At 42.1% G+C, this 25,189-nt stretch overlaps 1 protein-coding gene across 5 annotated transcripts in view; it reads left to right on the top strand.

The window, feature by feature from the left end:
* Nucleotides 1-25,189, top strand: part of nadsyn1 (NAD synthetase 1) — a 129,743-nt gene that overhangs the window by 26,403 nt on the left and 78,151 nt on the right. For 4 of the 5 annotated variants that reach the window (XM_077619492.1, XM_077619477.1, XM_077619502.1 and 1 more), the window contains 7 exons: nucleotides 4,234-4,350; nucleotides 5,981-6,034; nucleotides 9,471-9,560; nucleotides 14,541-14,592; nucleotides 14,669-14,757; nucleotides 14,843-14,960; nucleotides 21,264-21,395. In XM_077619492.1, coding sequence (XP_077475618.1) covers nucleotides 4,234-4,350; nucleotides 5,981-6,034; nucleotides 9,471-9,560; nucleotides 14,541-14,592; nucleotides 14,669-14,757; nucleotides 14,843-14,960; nucleotides 21,264-21,395 — 652 coding nt within the window. The remainder of the gene's footprint in view (nucleotides 1-4,233; nucleotides 4,351-5,980; nucleotides 6,035-9,470; nucleotides 9,561-14,540; nucleotides 14,593-14,668; nucleotides 14,758-14,842; nucleotides 14,961-21,263; nucleotides 21,396-25,189) is intronic. The other variant, XM_077619485.1, reaches the window with a different exon arrangement.

Raw genomic sequence — 25,189 nt, 5'->3', positions numbered from 1 at the left:
CTCAGTTCAGTGTTATAATCAATAACTAAAATAAATTACAAATTTTCGATCGAAAAAAGCATTGTCAAACTCACTTTGACGCACGGATTTTACGTCATCTCGTACAGCCGACGCACGGATTTTACGTCATCTCGTAAAGCCAATCGGATGATGTGTTGTGGGAGGAAGAGGAAGTTGACGCATACCGGCTGTAGCCAATCCATTGTTTGCTTTCGTTTCCTGTATTTAAGTAGCGACGCGTCATCACACGTCGCCGGATCGTTCACTATCGTTGACTATCATTGACTGTTGTTAGCGGTTGCTAGCGGTCGCTAGCTGTCGTTATTCTGTTGCCTCTGTCCGTATGCGCGCCGCATGCGGCCACGTTTGTTTCCACGCCTTGGTTGATTCATTAAAGGACTCCGTATCACGCTGAATGCCTCGTCCTCTCCTGCTTCCTGTATTTGGGTCTACCTACATCCACGGTCGCGTCGCACAACGCGGCGCGACCGTAACAGATGCCCCCGATCGCGCTGCGACGACCCAGCGACGCGGCGCGATCATAACAAGAGGACAGACAAAGAGAGAGAGGAACTCTTCATTTGAAGGATTCTAATGAATAAATTTGTTTGAACAAAACAATCGTGAAACGAAGAAAAAAAGGTAAGATTTCTGATTTTCGTCAGCGGGAAATTTTAGGTGCGCACTATATTCGAGTACTGCGTTTTTCCAGATATTTTTGGCCCAAAATTACCTGCGTGTTATTTTCGAGTGCGCGTTATATTCGAGTAATTACGGTACTTATTTTCCACCAAGAGTTGCAAATAAATTCTTAAAAAATTAAACAATGTGATTTTCAGTTTTTTTTCTCCACATTCTGTCTCATAGTTGAGGGTTTTCCATGTTGACAATTACAGGCCTCTCTAATCCTTTCAAGCAGGATAACTTGCACAATTGGTTGTTGACTAAATACCTATTTGCCCCACTGTATGCTCTCAAACCCAGCTGCAATTTGACTCTGAGCCTTACACTCATCCGGTACTATGGTGTTGAGGTAGGTTGGATCCTCCTCGCTTGCCCAGGCACCACCACCCACAGTTTTTGTGTGTTCCTCTTCCTTATCTCGTTCTTTTTATGGGCTCTCCTACACGCATCGGTGTGGCCAAGGAGTTTCCTTGCTTGGCAAAACAGACCCATCTCTTTTGGTAGTAAATTCATTTCATGTTTACTTTTTTGACTATTAGTCCTCCATATTAAATGTTACTTCCCTTCAGGATGTTCACCATTTTCTTAATCTGATAGGTTCACATGCACCATTAAGAAGAAAAAACTGTTTCATGTTGTGTACGTAGGTCGGATGTGTATGGATACGACCGTGTGCGGTCGATTGGTCGTGGTCTTTTGGTCGCCCGGACCGCGACAACAGGCGACCAAAAGACCGGCGACAAAACAAGGTAAAACAACACGGTCTACGCATCAATAAAAGCCAACAATGGCCATGAGCAGTTTCACTGAGCCGACGTGTGTGTATAAGAGTTTGTATGTACATGCGTTGTCCCTTTAAGAAGATACGTCAGTCAGGGTCTTAACATGTTATCCAACAAAAAAACAATAAACCTCCGGGAAATTTGGAGCTTTTCTTTAGCCTAGTAATTACTAGGGCATTAAGTATGACTAAATAGTAATTCACAGTTTGTATTTAGGGAATTTGAGCAACGATTTGAATGGTAATTATCAATAACCTTCTGGGCGACCAAAAGATCGGCGACCAAAAGATCGGCGACCAAAAGACCGGCGACCAATCGACCGTGTACCGGATACTGCAAACACTCATGAAATGTATATCTACATTTTGAAGAGGCCCAGCTCAGATTTGGAAAAAAAATCTGAATTTGACTATTCTCATTGCCTGACAAAATTCAGATTCATGTTCTATAACGGCAAAGAAATTATACTACCTTCAAAATATTCCGAAAATGATGCACACAAATGTCCTCACAATAGGATAACGCACGACCACTTGCCAACGAGAAGTAGTCTTGAATTAGCAATCGCTCTGCCAACAGGAGCTATCAGGCTAAAGGGGGTGAAAAACACTGAAAAAAATGAAACGCTCCGCCCAGTGTACATTACAAAGAGGTAGTTGCGACCAGAGACATTACAAAGAGTGAGTTGCGACCAGAGATATTACACCAGAAGTTGCGGAGCCAGTGCCCCTGATGTTCTTATGTGCAGCCAATGAGAAGTAATATATACCTTGTATTAGCGATCGCTCCGGCATTCGCGCTGAGTGACGGGAAAAAAACACGGGAAAATGCAACGCCCAGTGCTCATAGATATCTGTTATACACGAAAGAGATGCGCTACAATGATAAACAGCGTCTCATGTCTTGGCCACCTGGCTTTCTCGCATCTGGAAATTGTTCTCATATCTAGAGAATTATTTGCACGAAATTTTACTCGTATCTCGAAATGCTCGTATGTAGGGGTGCTCGTACATCGAGGTACCACTGTAGTTCAACATTTATTTCAAATAGTGGAGGGGAACCTTTCCTCCATTCAGTAAACCCGTAAAAAACATTCTTATGCTGTTATGGTACATTTAAAATTAGTACAATAACAATATAGTAACACTCTTAGTGCAAAGCAATAACAATAATAACTCAAACAATATTTAAAGCAATAGCATAATAACTCAATGTTGTTCACGCATGCTCTCACGTACACAATGAGGCACTATAACACTCAGCTGTTGACCTCCATATTCACAATATGACAAATCTTGTTCAACTGTAAACACAAAAGAAACACGTAAAGCTCACTTTATCAGTTCATTCCTCATCTACGGATCCCTGGAATTCTTCTTCAGTGTCCGAATTTAACAGCTGGGCGATTGCGGCATCATCAAAGTCGTCATTAATCGAGTCCGTGTCGCTGTTGTTGTCTGGCAGTTGAGGGCCAATTCCTGCCTTCCTGAAAGTTCGGACCACAGTTGAGACTGATATCAGCCCAGGCATTTACGATACACTGGCAGATAGTAGCGTATGTCATCTGGCGCTGACTCCCCGTCTTGGTGAACGTGTGTTCGTCTACTGTCATCCACTGCTCCCACGCAGTTCGCAGTCTAGCTTTTAATGCTCTGTTGACGCCAACATCTCGCGGCTGGAGTTCTTTTGTCAATCCACCTGGAATGATGGCGAGCATTGAATTAGTGTGCTTCACTTGTTTTTTGACATGGGTGATATGTGAGTGCACAGAGTCGTAAATCAATAGGGATGGAGCTGTGTTAAAAAAGCCACCCGGTCTCTTCACATACATTTCTCTCATCCACTCACTCATCTTTTCTTCATCCATCCATCCCTTCGAGTTAGCTTTGATGATGACGCCGGCTGGAAAGTTTTCTTTTGGCAAAGTCTTTCTCTTGAAAATATCCACGGGTGGAAGTTTGCCCATTAGCCTGGCAGGCGAGAACTACAGTGAAGGATGATTTCTCATTCCCTGTGGTTCGAACATTCACAGCACGTGCTCCCGTTTTATCCGGAGTGCGGTTCACAGGAATGTCAAAGGTGAGTGGAACCTTGTCCATATTTATTATATACTCTGGCCGGATCTTGTTTCTGCATTATGTGCAGTTTCTGAAGTCTTTGATGTTCGTTCATACGAATAGTGATTGTATTGGCCCTTCTACTTGATGCTCTCTTTTCAACAATCCACTGTTTAAGTTTGTCCTCTAACTGTAACCATATCGCTTTGTTCCCGTGGAAACTGTTTAGTCATTTTTACTTGGCGCATCTCATGCTCTTGCTTCCTCCACTGCTGCACCATTGATTAGTTGATGTTAAACTTGCTGCTCCTCTATTCCCGTGTTCTACTGCGTGACGGATCGCCTTGAGTTTAAACTCTGCATTGTGTGTCTCTTAATTGGAGCCATTTCAGCGTCTTTACACAAACACACAAATGGAAAACACTGTTTTATATATCCCAGCATGCACCGCGCACTAATTCTTCTACCGGGGAAAATGGAGTCGGCTGCTGCTTACCGTAGTTGCGAGACCTTTTGCGGCTCAGTATTGATCCATACAAAAGGTGCAAAAATTGAAGGCTCTTATGTGCGCCTTATAGTGCGGAAATACGGTAATTTCTGTTTTGGATGATTTACAAATGTATCTACTAAAATGTGATCATTTTTTTACTTAGGGTTATTTCTTTTCATATACCATATCAACTGACTATTATAATTTTGTTTCTTTACAGTGGATATGGATGTGCAGACCACTTTCATGAGTCTGATACATTGTTGCACAGTTTTGAAGTCCTGAAGAAGCTTTTAGAATCTCCCATCACTGAGGACATAATCTGTGATGTGGGCATGTAAGTATTTAATAATAACAAAAGACAAATTATATGTTGAATTAAAAGATAATTGCTGTTGGGTCTCTGTAAAACAACTTCAGGAGCAGGTTAAGAAAGAGGGAGACCAATTTCAGAAATTAAGTTTATTACCAGACTGCAGAATGGGGAGAGCTCGAACATAATGCACCCATGGTCTGTTCCTCTGCAACTCTCTCCGAACGAGCAGTTTGTGCCTCTATTTATATGTGAAAAACATGATGCTGTACAGAGAAGATAACAGAAACAGGGTGTGGGCTGATACGCCCAGACATCTGTAGAGCTGATGTCTCAACATGACTCAACAGTTTTCATAACTCGCACCAAACTGATTCAATACTAACCAGCAATTGCAAAGAGTCAGTCAGCATATCTTACAATTACCCATTTTAAAAGGTGAGTTCTCACAAAAAAGCTGAAAAGCTGAAATTCCTCAGTAGTATGGCCCAGAAATTGAATCATTCAAATTAATTCAAGTCATTAAATGGGGCCCGGCCAGGCACAATCTGAAGAAGCAATGCATGTCTGTGGGAGCAAAAATGTGGGTCAGGTGAAGAAATAGCCAGGTGGCAGCCAAAGGGAGGGACCTAGGAAGAAGTCTCATCTAAGATTGTAACGCTTAGCACCTGGGATGCAGAAAACACGGCAAGTATGGATGAACCGCCAAGTAAGAAGACAAGAAATCAAGGATCCGGTCGACACTAAAAGAAATGGGAGTATCTCCAAGGTGAATATGCCGGATGAATTAAATCGTCAACAAAAGGTCCTCATTTCTCGTTCTGCGTTCTGTGTAAGAAGGATGTGAAAGTTGACGCTAGTGGAATTACCGATCCAAAGAGCCATTTTAAAACTGCCGGTCACATGAGGAATATGTAATGAAAACCAAAACACACGTGTTATTGACCAAGCACTTCATCTCCACGGCTGAACCAGCGGCATCCCACAGTCACAAATGCAGAAATACTACTATGCCATTTTCTTGCAGAGCACATAATCCTATTTTTATTTCCCAAGCGTTAACACCCGCATACTGTTGTCATTCACGTCAGGCCTTTCCTCTATATAGGTCTGTGTTATTTGTTTTAGTATTGAGTGTTTTTGCAGGTTAAAAGCGCTACAAGCACACGGAAGTCAACTGCCTCGCCACTCGTCTGGGTGTTTGGAATGGATTTACCGTAATACTTGGAATACGTGAGGAGGCTATTTTTAGGCTGAACGTCCGCTGGGTTGATCCCAATAAGTAGCGTGTCGGCAAGAAATGAAACCAGTCAATCGGTCGGTCATGCAACATTTAGAATTTAGTGCAAACACAAGACGACTTGCACACCGGTCGATTGGGGCCCCTCCCACTCAACGAGATCCCGTAGGCCGCTGCCCTGGTGGTGGATGTCCAGAAGCCGCTCCACTTGAAGGCTGATCAATGGTCAGGGGAGGCTTTTGGGGGAACATGTGGACAACGCGCTCCTCTTGACCAGCTTTATCTGTAGACTGGTTGGGACACATTTAGAGGCAATATAAAACTCACAATTTACAGGAAAGAGGACATATCTTTTGTGTTCAAATTCTAGTCTTGTTTGTGTTATATTGATTTGAATATTTGATGTTCCCTCAGGCCCATCATGCATCACAATGTGCGCTACAACTGCCGGGTGATATTTCTCAACAGGTAACTTTTAAAATGTAATAATTTCATTGGACTAATTGACACATACATTATTGTATAATAAGTGAGTGCAGATTAAGTAAAACTCAAAAACTGTTTCAGGAAAGCATCACATAGGCAACAAGGAAATCTACACAAAAATTTAATGTTATTTCAACTCATTATTAAGCAGCATTGATAGCGTCACTAAATGTATTCCAATACTAGTTCTTTAAATACAATTTATGTGATGTAATCCAAGTCCCATAAGATTCAATAAATATAATTATGGTTTAGAGGTTCACTTGCCTGACTTCGGTTCGATTCGATCCAGAGGTGGTTTTGTAGCTTGGATTTGGAGATTTAACTACCCCATAAATACATTAAAAATATAAAAGCACAGTGGTACCTCTACTTACGAAAGCCTCTAAATATGACATTTTAAGGTTACTAAACACAACATAAGTAAATGACGAATATCCAAGTTACAAAATCCTTTATTTTTTTCCGTTTCCTACATCTGTTATTTTTTAATTTGAAATTGTCCTGTGCCCTGCTTGACATTTCACTGGCTTCCCATTGGAGCCTCAGAACAACAACAACTTTTAACAGTTCTTTATTTAAAATTATTGGTGTGAATGAAATAAATAAGAGGGGTTTGTTATCCATCGAGGAAAACAGAAATGGCATGTGGTTAAATGATATTGCAAGCCATGTTTCCATGGCTTTCTCCTCACCTTCACTCAGTATGTGAAGTGTCATACCAAGGAACACTTAACTCTGGACCTGCTGTATGCCAAAACAAAGGAGGCATACAGCTCAGTCCCCCTCCCCCCACTGGGCCGCTCAGACCATAACCTGGTCTGTCTGATCTCCACCTACATCCCTATGGTGAGGAAAAAAATTAAACCACAAGGATCATACAAAGATGGACTGAGGAGACCAGCATGGTACTGAGGGACTGTTTTGAGGCCACTGACTGGGAGGTGCTGTGCAACTCACATGGGAAAGACATTGGCAGCTTGACCCACTGCATCACAGGTTAAATAAACTGTGTTGAGAACACTGTAGCCTCCAAGAAGGTCTGTTGTTTCTCCAACAATTCGCCGTGGGTCACCCGGGAACTAAAGGCCCTCCTGAACAAAAAGAGTGCTATTGGGTCTGGGGAGAAAGAGAGTCTGAAAATAGTCCAGAAGTTGCTGAGGAGAGAGATAAGGAAGCGAAAGGCCATCTACAAGAGGAAGCTGGAAAACCAACTTCAGAGAGGCAGCGCCAAGGAGGTCTGGAGTGGCTTGAGGACCATTTCGGGCCATGGCGGCAACAGCGAGAGAGACCCGAAGTCCGGAGACGGAGTGGGACAATGTACTAAATCAGTTCTTTTAATAGACTCAGTTCTGCCCCCACTCCCCCTCCTCCTCTTCCTCTTCCTCCCCCTCTTCTACCGGTCACACGTCACCCCCCTCCCCCACCGGTCTCTGCATTACTGTCGATCAGGTGATAAAACAGCTTAAGAAGATCAAGGCAAGGAAGGCTACCGGCCTCAGCTCCAGACTACTGAGGGACTGTGTGGATCAGCTTGGCAAAGTGATTCTGCATATTTTCAACCTCAGCCTCAGTCCGGAGAAGGTCCCCATTTTGTGGAAAACTTCCTATGTGTTCCCAGTTCCAAAGACTGTGAACCCCAGGGAGCCTAACCACTTCAGGTCGGTAGCATTAACCTCTCACCTGATCAAGATAATGAAGAGAATCATCCTAAATCACCTCAGCCCCATGGTGAATGCAGAGCTGGACCCTCTGCAGTTTGCCTATCTTCCAGGCATTGGTGTGGAAGATGCTACCACCTACCTGATGCACAGGTCTCTTTCACACCTGGAGAACACGGGAAGATGATGAGAATAATGTTTTTTGACCTCTCCAGTGTGTTCAACACCATTCTGCCAGTACGACTGATAGGGAAACTGGAAGAGTAAAGCACCATGTGGCTACATGGATTATCAACTTCCTCACTGACAGACCACAATGCGTGAGAATTGCAGTTTGCAGCACAGAGGCCCCACAAGGCACGGTGCTCTCCCAATTCCTCTTCACCCTCTACACCGGACTTCAAACACAATACAGACACCTGCCACCTCCAGAAGTTCTCTGACGACACCGCTATTGTTGGACGAGTGATGGACGTTAGCGACCTGGGTTACAAGGGAGTCATCACAGCCTTTGTTGACTTCTGTAGGCGAAACCACCTCTACATGAATACCAGTAAGACAAAGGAAATTGTGATTCGGAGGAACAGACCACTCAGGTGAACATCCAGGGTACAGACATTGAAATCGTAGAGAATTGTAAGTACCTGGGTGATAGGTGTGTGTGTGTGTGTGCGGTGTAGCGAGAGATGGGTGGAGAGAGAGAGAGATGGACATCTATAGATAGTGACCTTAGATTTTACCATGTCAGCATATCACAATAGTTAAGGCTGATCGAAGGTCTTGCAGTCGATCGTCAAAATATAAACCTTAATACCTACGTGATGTGTCTGCTATTATACTTGACAAACAAGGGTTGAAGGCACACAAATCAGAAACTCACTGCCGCCCTGAGTTGCATCCATGGTTCCGAAGATTAGAAAGTAATCCCTCGATTATCGCGACTTCACTTATCGCAAATTCACTGCTTTGCGATTTTTTTTCTGCTATTAAATATTGATTTTTTTTAAGTTCATAAAAATGTGAAAATCCACGCTAAAACTTGTAAGCGGAAGCCACTCTTGCTACTAGAACTCAGCACTGAAGTAAAAAGAAAATCTTATTTTATTTATTTTTTTAAGTTAATAAAAATGTGAAAATCCATGCTGAAACTTGTAAGTGGAAGCCACTCTTGCTACCATGACTCAGCGCTGATTTTTTTTCTTCTTCTAATATTGGTGACCTTACGTGATTTTTTTGATTATCGCAGCCATGTCTGGTCTACATTAACCGCGATATTCGAGGGATTACTGTACCTGGAAAGGGGGCTGTTGGTCGGATGGTCGTGTTCATACTCCGGGAGGGAGGGGGCAAGGGAGAGGAAGAGGGGGAGAGAGAGAGTATTTAAGTGTGTATAGTAAGCTATGTTCATTTAAGTTAAATTTAAAGTTTATGTTATGTACTCTCACAAAATTGTGGCGTATGGAATGTGTTTCTGTCAAGTCTCTTTCCTGCCCTATCCCTCTCCCTCCTCCGCACAAACCCATGTTAGCCACTACCATCTGCCATACAGTACTGTACATAATCATGTCACATTTTATTTGTCACACCCACACACACCCACCCACACACACACACACACACCAACATTCACTCCTAACAATGTTTGCGCATGTGTGTTAAAAGAGCGATTCTAATCTAAATTTAAGTTACATCTACAGTTGTAATACTCTTTATATTAAACCAGTACATGGATTGTTATTTATTCTTTGTTCTCCTAGACAAATACTACTGATTCGACCAAAGAAATTGATGGCAAACCATGGCATGTACAGAGAGATGCGGTGGTTCGCACCTTGGACAAAGTTTCGGTTGGTATTCTTATAGTTCACAATTCCAATTAGTTTAAAGTTCGACATGCTCACCTGGGGAATGTGGTATTGCATGAAGGAAAAGGAACTTCCTCGAGATCAGAAAAACAAGACAGTTAATTAGTACAATTGACTGATCAACTCTTGGACATGCCAGTGTCCAAGATAACGCCCAGGGATACCATATTCAGTCAATAAATGTTGTATACGGCAAGCCGTTGAAAATGGATCCACAAACAACTCAGAAAAGGGAATCAAGATTTACAAAACTAGTCTTTATTAACAAATGGAGCACGTAAAACATGTGATTACCAAATGAGACAGCTAAAGCATGGCCAAGTCGGCAAATAAAACTGGGAGGCAAAAAGTATAACAAAACGGCACGACCGAGTCGGCGAGTACAATTAAAATTATCACAAAATACAAACCTCAAACTTGTACAGGGTCTCAGAAGATTGTCGGGCAAACAGCGGTAAGCAAGGGCAAGGCAAGTTATACTGTGACAATCCACTGATTGTCTCTAAAATGGTCGCTGCTCACAATCAGTCGGTGTGCGCATTGTTTTTGCACTAAATTCAAAATTTAGTATGGCCCCGACCGTTTGACTTCCATCAGCAAAGACATTGAAGATGAGATGTGGCTGGGTCTTACAGCTTGACAATGATCCTAAACACACAGCCAAGGCAACAAAGGAGTGGCTTCGTAAGAAGCATTTCAAGGTCCTGGAGTGGCCTAGCCAGTCTCCAGATCTCAATCCCATAGAAAATCTGTGGAAGGAGTTGAAAGTCCGCATTGCCCAACGGCAGCCCCAAAACATCTCTGCTCTAGAGCAGATCTGCATGGAGGAATGGGCCAAAATACCAGCAACATTGTGTGGAAAGCTTGTGAAGAGTTACAGAAAACGTTTGTCCTCCATTATTGCCAACGAAGGTTACATAACAAATTATTGAAGTAAGATGAACTTTTGGTATTGACCAAATACTTATTTTCCACCATGATTTGCAAATAAATTCTTTGAAAATCAAACAATGTTATTTTCTTTTTTTTGGTTAAGGTTTACCCATGTTGACAATTTCAGGCCTCATCTTTTCAAGTAGGATAACTTGCACAATTGGTGGTTGACTAAATACTTATTTGCCCCACTGTATATACATTATATTTAGATATTAATACATTACAGTCTTTTGACATGCTTATAGCTGTAATATTTAATAAATTCCGTCGTACCTCTACTTACGAAATTAATTGGTTCGAGAACTTTTTCGTAGAGCAGTACTTTATTTGTTCCACGGTCTTTACACTACTACCAACTAAACCCTTTAAAATCGGTCAGTGTCCCAGTTTTTATGAGAAAATTGTAAAATCATTTATTAATGTTTTAAAATGAATAACAAGCATACAAAATCTAGCCATGTTGAAAGCCAGAAGAACAAGAGGAAGCTAAAGGTCTGCAACAGAGAGCTAGCATAACACCACTGCCATGTCTTGTTTTGGGTAGATGTGTGTTTGCTTTTCGGCTCTTGTGTCCTTCTGGGCGCTGCGGAGCAAGGGAAGCCCGGAGGGTCCGGGACACGAGGTGAAAAGCAAGCACACACACGCACGCAGTCTTATAAACACAACATTAAGAATTCACGCAACAACATTAACAACATTTATCAACAACAAACATTAACATTTTATTCCTCACTGACAGACCACACTATGTGAGACTCCAGGACTGTACGTCTGATGTGGTAGCTCTCAGCACGGGGGCCCCACAAAGCACAGTGCTCTCCCCACTCCTCTTCTCCCTCTACACATCAGACTTCAAACAATACAGACACCTGCCACCTCCAGAAGTTCTCTGACGACACCACTTTTGTTGGACGAGTGACGGATGGCAACGACCTAGAGTACAGGGGAGTCATCACAGCCTTTGTTGACTGGTGTAGGCAAAACCACCTCTACATCAACACCAGTAAGACAAAGGAAATGGTCATCGATTTTTGGAGGAATCCTCAACAGGCCACTCAGGTGAACATCCAAGGTACAGACATTGAAATCGTGGCGAATTTTAAGTACCTGGGTGTTCACCTCAACAACAAACTAGACTGGTCCACAAACATAGATGCCCTGTATAAAAGGGGCCAGAGCCGTCTCTACCTACTGAGGAGTCTATGATCCTTTGGAGTGTGCAGGACACTGCTGAGGACTTTTTACGACACTGAGGTGGCATCTACAGTGTTTTATGCAGTGCTCTGTTGGGGATGCGGGAGCACGGAGAGGGACAGAAACAGGCTGAGCTGGTCAGGAAGGACAGCTCTGTTCTGGGCTGTCCTTTGGACTCTGTGGAGGAAGTGGGAGAGCGGAGGATGCTGACCAGGATGATGTCCATCATGGACAGCACCTCCCACCCCCTGCATGAGTCTGTGGAGTCCCTCCGAAGCTCTTTTAGCAATAGACTCCGGCACCCTCATTGCAGGAAGGAGCGCTTCCGCAGATCCTTCCTCCCATCAGCTGTCAGGCTCTTAAACAAAAAATGGCTGTGTTAAGACCTAAGGTATGCATGCATCTATGTGTTTGTATGTATATATGTGCTTATATGTGTGTATGTAAGTATATATATATATATATATATATATATATATATATATATATATATATATATATATATATATATATATGTGTATATATATATATATATGTGTATATATATATATATATATATATATATATATATATATATGTGTATATGTATATGTATATGTATATGTATATGTATATGTATATATGTACACGTATGTGTATATGTATATGTATATATGTACACGTATGTGTATATGTATATGTATATATGTACACGTATGTGTATATGTATATGTATATATGTACACGTATGTGTATATGTATATGTATATATGTACACGTATGTGTATATGTATATATCAGCAACACGCTCATTTATTTATATATATATATATATGTATGTACACGTATGTGTATATGTTTATATATTTCAGCAACACGCTCATTTATTTATATTTATTCATGTATTTATTTATTAACTTACTTTTTACCTATCTATTTATGTCTAAAATGCCTTTCCTATTTCTGCATTCTCACCCTCTTGCTACTGTGACAACGAAATTTCCCGAATACGGGATGAATAAAGTTATCCAATCCAATCCAATTTCTTTGGAATTTAATTTTTTAACTATTTTATTAGTTGCTACTGGATCTTTCCTGTTTGGAAAGTTTTGCTCTTCTGCCATGCTGGTTGACGGACATTAAAAAAAAAAACTATCCAAAGATGACCCTCTTTGACAACTTTTAGTGTTTTTATAATGCAACATACAAACGTCAAAGTGGGCGATCCCACGACTCGTGAGCACTTTTTCTGGATGTTTTTATTCTACGAAGACAGAAAGTTCATGAAATTTCTCCAGCATTTTTTTTATTTTTGCTGTTGTAATGCTTGCTGCTTCCTCCTCGTCTGCCTTCATGTTTTATTCCCCCATTTTGTCAAGTATTTCTTTAACTCTAGAGCAGGGGTAGTCAACTCCGGCCCTCGAGAGCCCCTATCCACTGTGTTTTCCATATCTCCCTCCAACACACCTGAATCAAATAACCGGGATCCGTATCAAGCTTCTGTACAACTTGCTGATGACTTGATCATTTGATTCAGGTGTAATAGAGGAGGGAGATATAGAAAACAGACCGAATAGGGGCTCTCGAGGAACAGAGTTGGCCATCCCTGCTCTAGAGTGTGTTTTTATGCCCCTCGACCAACTCATCATTGTCCTCCACGCCGACCACTTCTTTTCTTGGGAGTCATGATAAAAACAGAAGTAGGTGCTTCTTCCACACTCAAAAACTCAGCACAAAAAAACAGAACTCTGACGACGGACGGCGGTCAAAAGTACACAAGAGATTCTTGAAACATGGATAGTGGTTGTTGTGAGACAGCCAATGAGAGCCCAACAGTGTAGTGAGGTTATAAAGCTCAAAATAAAATAACGGATAAGGAAATGTGTTAGCTTTTTGGGGGATTTCATAACTTGGATCTTTTTCGTATCTCGAGGCACTCATTGGCTCCGTCTAAAAGAACGGTGCGTCCTTTGTGTGTGTAAAATACAGAAATAGCACTCATTATTGACACTGCGGCTAAAAATATGATGCGCCGAATAGTCATGAAAATACTGTACAATGAATTTCTGTTATTATCTATGCTATGTTTTAAGGACTTTCTCTTGAAGTTACAATGAATTTCTGTTATTATCAAAGCTCTACAGTACATTACATTGTATCAAAGTGTTATTTCGAAAAGATATAAATGAGAGGGGTGTACTCAGTTGTCTGAGATACTCAAGAACAAGGGTGTCAGACTCGGGTTGGTTCGCAGGCCGCTTTAACGTCAACTTGATTTCACGTGGGCCGGACCATTTTAGATATAATATCTAGATATATTTTTTTACAAATGGATTAAAAGCCCTGAATATTCAGTTTTTTATAGATCTAAAACAATGTTTATTTTAGCTTTTTTATATATTTTTAGATTTTACAAAATGATTTTTGAACTAAAAACACAGAAAAAATTGATCAAAAAATTACAATTATTGATTTAAAAGGGGGAAAATCAGGAAATTTAATATACATCTATACTCTTCATTTTAATTTGATCCTAAAACAGAAAGTCGGCACTCATGATTTACTTTCCCATGATGCGGCGGGCCAGATTTGGCCCCCGGGCCGCCACTTTGACACATGTGCTCTAGAAGGTACATTAAAATTAAATATAATGTAAACATGGCCTTTTAAAAAAATAATATAAATATAAATAAGTATCAAGCATTAATTAACGAAATAAGTACAAATGACTCAAATGCCAACAACGGAAGCTAATGACTTAAATAAGGGCCATGTGAGAGTTAAAAAAAATGGGTGACCTCATTTGTCATTGAAAAACTCAGATGACATTGTGTTTTATTCTGTATCTAATAGGGCAGTAGAGGAGTACTTCCTGCCAAGAATGATCCAGCAGGTCTCAGGGCAGGTAAGTAGATATGAAGCTACCACTACGGGTTTTGTATTTTTAATATACTGCCAAAATGTATAACTTTGCTCATCAGGAAATAGTCCCATTTGGAGACTGTGTGCTTTCCACCAAGGATACTTGTATTGGTACAGAGATGTGTGAAGAGTTATGGTGCCCTTCTAGGTAAAGTAGATACCACATATTTTTCTACATATCATGTGTGGCTTTGAAACACCAATAGGTTTTGAATAATCACTCTTTCATTTAGCCCTCACAGTCAGATGAGTCTTGATGGGGTTGAAATCTTTACAAATTCTTCTGCAAGCCATTATGAGCTCTGCAAAGCAGACCAAAGACTCAACTTGATCAAGTCAGCCACTTCAAAGGTAGATAAACTGTGAACCATTTCCACACAAAAAGAAGAAACACCAAGATTTTTTATCATTTATTTACATCTGCATAGGATCATTGTATTTTAACATAGAAGCCATCTGCATGATTTTCTCTTCTCAAATCACCTTTTCCCATTCGAACAATCAGAACGAGAAAAGAACAAGACCCACAAAAGTGGCTCGCTACATCCTAGCCATATGACGTACATTACAGTAGTTCTAGCCACAGAGGGGACTGACCAGTAAAGGAACTTTGTTTTTATAAATCAACTATTGACCCTGCAATTCCTGCAGTTCCATGCATATTCGTTTCCAAAAAGGACTCCAAACACAGCACGTGTTCTAATCTAAACAATTTATTGTCTAAGACAGAGAAGTCACAAAACAGCGCGCTGGAGCAAATTCTATCCGATCCTCGTCCTCGCAAAGATTTGATAGATTGCCGAAGTCTCTCTCTCCTGCAAATGCCATTATACAACTTGAGGACAAAGGAAAGGCTCATCCTCCCCCGTCCTGTCAGCGGTCCATCATCTCATGTCCATCGTCCCTGGGCATGGGAGACTCGGACCGCAACCGTGCCTTCCTGCGAGAAGATAAGGGAGTGTCCTGCCTCCTGCTTGTAGTCATTTCGCTGGCAGTGTCATCCTGTGTTTGTGTTATCACCGCATTTTTATGGCTTCTTTCTCCCCGATTCCCTGCTTGGGAAACCAGACGCAGCTCGTCTGAAATTTAACAACAGGGCCTGGAAAATGAGTTTTTGTGTCAGAAATATATCTGTTTTGCAGAATAAATATATTTTAATTTAGGCCGCAGTAAATAGATACAGACGCTCCCCTACTTACGAACGAGTTAGGTTCCGAGCGATTGTTCATAAGTTGAATTAGTTTGTAAGTTGATTCAGTGCTATATTTGGTATTATAATTTATGTTTAAGGCCTATATAAGTATATTGAAGGTTTATATAAGTGAATTTGTATGTTTAAGGCTTGTATAAGTAACACGCATTGGTTTGTACTGAAAAAACATTTAAGAAAATTGAGAGAATATGTACAGTACTGTATAGAGAGAGAGAGAGATTTATGTATTAGAAACTGGCCAAAAGAAGCGATCTAACGACGATTGCACAGTTTTCTTCTTTTTTTCATCATAAATGATGCGGTAGCACTGTATGGCATCATTAAATTGATTTGCAAACTTTGTGCAACGTTCAATATTTGGGTCCTGCTGCTCTCGGTCTTTCTGTTTATAAATGGTACTGACGGTCGAACGATTCAAGTTGTATGACCGTGCAACGCTCACCACTCTCACGCGCATCAAGCTTCGTTATTATTGCCACTCGTTTCAAATGAAATGGCTTGCCTCTTCCTTGCAACTCCCTCAATAGAAGCATTTCACTTTTCACCAACCATATTAAATAATGCTGCACGAGATATTTCATGATAAAAATGAAAAAGGTTACGATACGTCACGCACTTGCGCAACTTACGCAACAAAATCGAACTTACGAACATTTTTCGACATAAACGCAATTTGCAGACATGTTCGTATGTACCGTTGTTCGTAAGTCGTATGTTCGTAAGTAGGGGAGCGTCTGTATATTAAATTTTTTGCCGCAGAAATAAATAATTTAAATTTTTTACAATACATTTCTAAATCATTTTTTTTTATATTTTGAAAATTTACAAAAATAAATCGGTGTGTAACTTGCTAAGTTTCAAGGAAATTTATCACATTTGGCTGCCTTTATAATTGAGTTCTGACATTGAGGGGCGCACCGTCTAGAACTTGCTCCGGGGCGCAAAATTCCTCGTTACACCACTGTAAAGAATTAATCAAAATATATTTCAATAATTGGGTGAAAATTATATTAGCACTTGGTGTGTTATTATTTTTTAATGGAGAAATTAGATTTAAACCCCCAAAATTAAATTTTGATGACCCTTGGGACTAAAACCCTGAAGTTCCCATCCGAAATACAGAATAAAATTGTGTTTTCCCTGACCCTAAAAAGCCAACCATTGACAGCCTGAATGATTATACGCCTGTTGCACTTACGCCTGTGATCATAAAGTGCTTTGAAAAGTTGGTTGCCCGCCATATCAGGGATATGAGGACGCCCTCGCCGTAGCTCTACACACAGCCCCGAGCCACCTGGAGCACCATGGGAACTACATGAGGATGCTTTACATTGACTATAGCTCAGCCTTCAACACTATAATACCGGACATTCTGGATGACAAACTCTCCTACCTTGGACTATTCTCTTCCATCTGCTACTGGATTAAGAACTTCTTACCCAACCGTCCACAAACTATTAGACTTGGTCCCCACCTCTCTTCCTCCATTACACTGAGCACTGGCTCCCCTCAAGGCTGCGTACTGAGTCCTCTTCTGTACTCCCTGTACACATACGACTGTACACCGACCCAGCAGTCTAACTCCATCATCAAATTTGCCGATGACACCACTGTGGTTGGACTCATCTGAGGGGGGATGAGATGAGTCTGCTTACATAGATGAGGTCAACAAACTGCCTTCGTGGTGTTTGGCGAACAATCTCACACTAAACACCACGGAAACTAAAGAAATAATCCTGGAGTTTCGCAAACGCAGCACAGATCTGGCCCCACTCATAAATGGAGTATGCGTAGACAGGGTCCAGTCCCTCAAATTCCTGAGGATCCATGTCACGGTCAAGCTCCCCTGGTCTACCAACACCACGGTAGTGGTGAAGAAGGCCCAGAAATGACTCCATTTCCTGAGAGTACTCGGGAGGAACAACTTGGACACTAAGCTTATGGTAACCTTCTATAGAGCCACTGTGGAGAGCATCCTGCCATACTGCATTACAGTGCGGTACGCTGGAAGCACGGCAGCTGACAGAAAGGCCATGCAGAGAGTGATCAACACTGCCCAGAAGATCATCGGCTGCGCTCTGCCCTCACTGGATGACATTGCCAGCCCTCGCTACCTCAGCAGAGCCAGGAACATTGTCAGGGACCAATACCACCCTGGTCACAACCTGCTCCACCTGCTGCCCTCTGGCAGAAGGTACAGGTCTCACAAAGCACGGTCAAATAGTCTTAAGGACAGTTTTCTCCCACAGCCATCAGGACTCTGAACTTGCGTTAGCACGACACACAATCCCTTCTGTGCAATAACTTCGGGATGCGCAATAACAATGTGCAATATCTTAGATTGTGCAATATTTTAGAATTTACCTAGCCGGGGTGTGACTTTTTATACTTTTATATTACTATTTGTTTTTTTACTGGGAAAACGCACTGTGTGGAGCACCACCACCAATTTCATTATACGCAGCTGTGTATGATGACAATAAAGGCTTTTGATTTGATTTCCATTCTGCAGTCTGACAACAAACCCATCTCCCTTGTCGCTTTCCGACCCATATTAGTCACTTACTTAATAGTTTAAACAACAATTATATTCTAAATTTACCGAAATTGATCTCAATACTTCGTGATTCACCCAATATCTCTGAATACACCAAAACCACAAGTCCCCGACTCTGTCTTAGCGGAGTCCCCGACTCTGTCTTAGCGGAGTCCCCGACTCTGTCTTAGCGGAGTCCCCGACTCTGTCTTAGCGGAGTCCCCGACTCTGTCTTAGCGGAGTCCCCGACTCTGTCTTAGCGGAGTCCCCGACTCTGTCTTAGCGGAGTCCCCGACTCTGTCTTAGCAGAGTCCCCGACTCTATTCTCTTAGCGGAGTCCCCGACTCTATTCTCTTAGCGGAGTCCCCGACTCTATTCTCTTAGCGGAGTCCCCGACTCTATTCTCTTAGCGGAGTCCCCGACTCTATTCTCTTAGCGGAGTCCCCGACTCTATTCTCTTAGCGGAGTCCCCGACTCTATTCTCTTAGCGGAGTCCCCGACTCTATTCTCTTAGCGGAGTCCCCGACTCTATTCTCTTAGCGGAGTCCCCGACTCTATTCTCTTAGCGGAGTCCCCGACTCTATTCTCTTAGCGGAGTCCCCGACTCTATTCTCTTAGCGGAGTCCCCGACTCTATTCTCTTAGCGGAGTCCCCGACTCTATTCTCTTAGCGGAGTCCCCGACTCTATTCTCTTAGCGGAGTCCCCGACTCTATTCTCTTAGCGGAGTCCCCGACTCTATTCTCTTAGCGGAGTCCCCGACTCTATTCTCTTAGCGGAGTCCCCGACTCTATTCTCTTAGCGGAGTCCCCGACTCTATTCTCTTAGCGGAGTCCCCGACTCTATTCTCTTAGCGGAGTCCCCGACTCTATTCTCTTAGCGGAGTCCCCGACTCTATTCTCTTAGCGGAGTCCCCGACTCTATTCTCTTAGCGGAGTCCCTGACTCTATTCTCTTAGCGGAGTCCCTGACTCTATTCTCTTAGCGGAGTCCCTGACTCTATTCTCTTAGCGGAGTCCCTGACTCTATTCTCTTAGCGGAGTCCCTGACTCTATTCTCTTAGCGGAGTCCCTGACTCTATTCTCTTAGCGGAGTCCCTGACTCTATTCTCTTAGCGGAGTCCCTGACTCTATTCTCTTAGCGGAGTCCCTGACTCTATTCTCTTAGCGGAGTCCCTGACTCTATTCTCTTAGCGGAGTCCCTGACTCTATTCTCTTAGCGGAGTCCCTGACTCTATTCTCTTAGCGGAGTCCCTGACTCTATTCTCTTAGCGGAGTCCCTGACTCTATTCTCTTAGCGGAGTCCCTGACTCTATTCTCTTAGCGGAGTCCCTGACTCTATTAACACACCATGACTACAAGTCACTGACTCTATTAAGACACCATGACTACAAGTCACTGACTCTATTAAGACACCTAGACTACAAGTCACTGACTTATTCTTAGCGGAGTCCCTGACTATTAACACACCCTGACTCTATTAGCGGCGAGGGAACGTCCGTTGGGTTGACCCTTTCAATGGAGGAATGGAGGATGCTGTCGACAGTCTTTATTTTGCCTTTCGTCGTGCTCTGTCGCCGCTCTGGCAATTGTTGGCTTGTTGGGATCCTGGGTTTTGGCACCAAAGTATGTTAGGTCTGTAAAACAGCTTCAGGAGCAGGTTAAGAAAGAGTGAGATCAATTTAAAGGAAATAAGTTTATTACCAGACTGCAGGATGGGGAGAGGGCTTGGACAGTTGTGAACCGCTCACAGTCCGTTGTCCTTGCAACTCTCTCCGAATGAACAGTGGGTGAGTCTTTATATAGGAAATTAGGGTATAGTATAGTTTCTATGACAACGACCAAACTTTGGGTAGTCTGATTAATCAGTGTCAAGTGTCATGACAACGACCAAACTTTGGGCAAAGTCTGATTAATCAGAGTCAAATTTCTATGAAAACGATGTTTCTATACTTACAAAAACTGATACAATATGAACAAGCAATTGCCAAGCGACTTTGTCATCTTATCTTACCATCTTATCTTACAGTAGCACCACCAATTTCGTTATACGCAGCTGTGTATGATGACAATAAAGGCTTTTGATTTTATTTTATTTTTGATGTTCAACCTCAGTCTCAGTCTGCAGAAGGTCCCCACCTTGTGGAAGAGTTCATGTGTCTGGTACCAGTTTTATCTAGCTCTACAATGTCTTTTTCTGTGTCTGTATCTGTTCTTGCTACTGCAACCAAGATGGCAGCCGGGGGAAGTAGCTCCGTCCGCTCTTACTCGTTTCTTTGTCTTAACAGCTTTTCTGTCTTTTTTTAAAATAAATTTTAATATTTCTTAATATTTTCCTTTATACTTTACTTTGTACTTTATACCTTTTAATTTAATGTTTTCATGACCTTTACGTCTTGACTACACCATCCGCGTGTGAGGCAGTCATTGTTCTATTAGCTTAGTTTCTTTATGCTAGTCCTGGGCATTTTTTGGAACCATTCAGGCCAGTAAGGCTACTGGTCCTGATGATCAGCTCCAGACTACTGAGGGACTGTGCGTATCAGCTTGGAAGAGTGATTCAACCTCAGCCTCCGTCTGCAGAAGGTCCTCACCTTGTGTGGGCTTCCTGTGTGTGGTTCCAGCTTTATCTAGGTCTACAATGTGTTTTCCTGTGTCTGTGCTTGCTAATGCTACAAACAGAATTTCCCAAATACCGGATGAATAAAGCTTAATCTATTCTGATCTAATTTAATTATAGCCGGTCATCAAGTCAAATAACTCAAACTCACGGTGTTATAATATTGAAAGAAAAAAATGACCAAACATCAACAAACTAAATTTTTTGACTACCAATAAAATAGCTATACGACTGCTCAGCTCTTATGCATTTATTTTACCATGATCTTTGTTTTTGACTTAATTCTCAGAGTGGAGGCATCTACCTATATGCAAATCAGAAGGGGTGTGATGGAGACCGGCTGTATTATGATGGATGTGCCATGGTAGCTATAAATGGGGACCTTGTGGCACATGGATCACAGTTTTCCTTGAATGATGTCGTAAGTATGAAAATTAAAGTCACTACTTTTCACTGGGGTGAGAACTGATATTGAATTGAATACCTTTATTGTCATACAAGTACAACGAGATTTAAAGCTTCTCCATGAAGTGCACACAAGTAGTCTTAAAAACATTTCTATACAATAAAAATTAAGTGAGGTAAGAGACGTGACTAACGTGATTAGCAACACGTGAGATAGCTATTAGTTATTAGTCTGTTATTGCAAGTATCAAAGTGCAAGATAAAAATTAGCAGTGGTAAGAATGAAGTAAAAGTCTGAGAACATTCCTTATTATGATGTATCTGGCAATTTTATGACATTTTATGTATAGTACAATGCCACTACTTAATTGAGTCTAGATTAGGTCCTTGGTACAAAACTTGAGTTGAGTATGGTGACGGCTCTTGGGAAGAAACTGTCCCTGAGTCTGTTTATTTTGGCTGGAATTGTCCTGTTGCGCAGCACGTTGAAGAGGTGGAATCCATGATGCACATTGTCTCTTGTGATGGTCTTTGCCCTTTGATCTTGCTTAAAACGGGAAACGTTCCTGTCACTGCTCGCTCGGGGCACGGCCATCTTATTGAGGTTGGGGCGCAGCCATCTTAGTGAGGTCGGGCGCAGCCATCTTAGTGAGGTCGGGCGCAGCCATCTTAGTGAGGTCGGGCGCAGCCATCTTAGTGAGGTCGGGGCGCAGCCATCTTAGTAAAGTCAGGGCACAGCCATCTTAGTAAAGTCAGGGCACAGCCATCTTAGTGAGGTCGGGGTGCAGCCATCTTAGTGAGGTCGGGGTGCTGCCGTCTTCATTTTTTTCGCCAGACGCGAGTAGTCTTGATTTTTAAATAAAACCAAATTCCACCTTGATATTTTTTTTCGTTTTATTTCATGTTCGAACGTGACAACTATTGGAGTAATATGAACGAACCTTTGAAAGAATTCATATATTTTGACATTAGAAGCAATATGGCTGCCACAAAATCTTAAAAGAAAATTGACATTTCTGAAAGCATCAGGTTCTCATCAAGATAGACTTATTTTTCAAACTGAATAATTTGATGTTTTGCATTTACAAAGACAGGCACATTAACGTCCTTATGATATAATAATAATAATAATAATAATAATAATAATCGGACATAGGCCCTGTCGTCATTATCACAACACAAAAGCCTACTTGTCATCACACGCAGAAACTGCGTGTGACGAAATTGATGGTGCTTCTCCATAAGCTACGTTTAATCGGCAAAAGACCTAATAAGTGTAAGTTACGGACTTGTAATTTGTCATTCCGCTGTTGAGGATACAGGTCGCTTACCTCTCGCTTACCTCTCACTGTCTTCCACTTACCTTTCCTCAGTCAGCTAGTAGGAGGCAGATCACCAACCAAACATCTGTTCATATACCGCAGAGGGGAATGTGTGTTATGTTAGCGCGAGTTTAGATTTCTGATGGATGTGGGGAAAAAACTGTCCTTAAGCCTATTTGTCCGTGCTTTGTGGGACCTATAGCGTCTGCCAGAGGGCAGCAGCTGGAACAGATTGTGACCAGGGTGGTAAGGGTCCCCTATGATGTTCTTGGCTCTGCTGAGGTAACGAGGGCTGGCAATGTCTTCAAGTGAGGGCAGAGAGCAGCCGACAATCCTCTGGGCACTGTTAATCACTTTCTGCATGGCCTTTTTGTCTGCCGCCGTGCTTCCAGCGTACCACACTGTGATGCCGTACGCCAGGATGCTCTCTACAGTGGTTCTATAGAAGGTTCTCAGAAGATTGGTGCCCAAGTTGTTCTTCCTAAGTACCCTGAGGAAATGGAGTCGTGTCTGAGCCTTCTTCACCACTGCCGTGGTGTTTGTAGACCATGAGAGCTTGTCCGTGACGTGGACCCCCAGGAATTTAAAGGACTGGACCCTGTCTACACATACTCCATTTATGAGGAGTGGGGCCAGATCTGTGCCGTGTTTGCGAAAGTCCAGGATGATTTCTTTAGTTTTCGTGGTGTTCAGTGTGAGATTGTTCACCGAGCACCACGAAGACAAATTGTTGACCTCATCTCTGTAAGCCGACTCATCCCCTCCTGAGATGAGTCCGACCACAGTGGTGTCGTCAGCGAATTTGATGATGGTGTTAGACTGGTGGGTGGGTGTACAGTCGTAGGTGTACAGGGAGTACAGAAGAGGACTCAGTACACAGCCTTGAGGGGAGCCAGTGCTTAGTGTAATGGAGGAAGAGAGGTGGGGACCAAGTCTAACAGTCTGTGGTCGGTTGGTCAAGAAGTCCTTTATCCAGCAGCAGATTGAAGAGGATAGTCCAAGGTGGGAGAGTTTGTCAGTCAGAATGTCCGGTTTTATGGTATTGAAGGCTAAGCTATAGTCAATGAAGAGCATCCTCACGTAGTTCCCAGGGTGTTCCAGGTGGCTCAGTGCTGTATGAAGAGCAATGGCAATAGCATCATCAGTGGACCTGTTTGCTCTATAAGCAAACTGGTGAGGGTCAATTGAGGGAGAGATTGTATTCCTGATATGGCGGGCTACCAACCTTTCAAAGCACTTCATGATCACAGGCGTGAGGGCAACAGGCCTATTGACCCTAATGTGCTTTTGATTCACACAGTATCTCAGAAATACCACTTGTAATGATTTTTCTTAAAATTTCCCTTCAAGGTAACACATTTGTACTCCCTCTTAAAACCATGAATATGGGGGTGAAAATTGGGAATCGGGACGGCTCATACGCAAGAAATTGTAAAATTAAAAAATGTCAAGGCAACTTTCAGGGTGCGCCTTATATGCGAGTAAATACGGTAATTCATGTTCTATGACAAATACAAATACATTTGGAGAAGTCCTTTGGCTCGATCTTTACCCAAATCCACCTCTCTGCATGTCTGGTCTGAAAAGGGAAGAACAAAATCATTCTCGTCCAATTCACTTTCATAATTAGCATAATTATAGACATCAATAGTCTCACCAGTAGGCTGTCTAATAAGTGGATACAATTCTTGTAATTTGGAATTTGTTAGGGCAATTGCAGTTGCTATAAATTGGTTTAGCAAAGATTATAAGCAGGGGATAAGACATTCATACAATGTCAAAGTATTATCCTATCCATATTTTTATTTGGAGCAACCCAAAGAAAAATAGACTCCTGCCGCAATTTGGCCAACCAGCCCATACTCATTTGGTACGTTTCTAGGGATGCAAATTGCATCAATGTAAGTCGGATCGCCATCCCTTGATGAGGCTAAACGGCGTCAAGAGAGGCCAGCCGCCGCACTGAAATTCTCAGCCGCCAATTGTATCTCCTCGACTGTAGATGGAAAAGCAGATACTGGTAAGCAGAGTGAAACCAAAGCACATAGTCCTGTTTCTTTTTGACAGGAGTTATATAATTCATTCGCACCACATCACCATAAGTCAAAACGTGGAATCAGTGGCGCAGTTTGTCTTTGAACATGGGCACACCATGTCTCATTTACCGCCCCCAGATTCAGACCATGCCCTGTACCGTTCAAACAGGTAAAGTTAGCAAAGGCACTATCGGTTGAAAAAGTTTGCTTGTTGTTCACTGCTTTCGTAACAGTATAGACACCATTTCATTTTTTTTTCACAAGCAGGACAGGTTTTTTTCTTTTGTAAATACCCTATTTTCCAATTAATGGGGATTGAATTGAAGTAGTCTTATATGTGGGAAGAAAATCATTGTTTGAATGTTCATTCTTCTAAGAATGTCATCTTGAATTTCTGTTTGGAAACCACGTTCAGTAGGTGTTGTTATATCCGATTGTATTTTTCCCCGAGC

Source organism: Stigmatopora argus, chromosome 2, assembly GCF_051989625.1.
Source record: "Stigmatopora argus isolate UIUO_Sarg chromosome 2, RoL_Sarg_1.0, whole genome shotgun sequence".
NCBI lineage: Eukaryota > Metazoa > Chordata > Actinopteri > Syngnathiformes > Syngnathidae > Stigmatopora > Stigmatopora argus.
The sequence above is the reverse complement of the archived record's forward strand: the minus strand, read 5'-3'. Positions and strand labels throughout refer to the sequence as shown.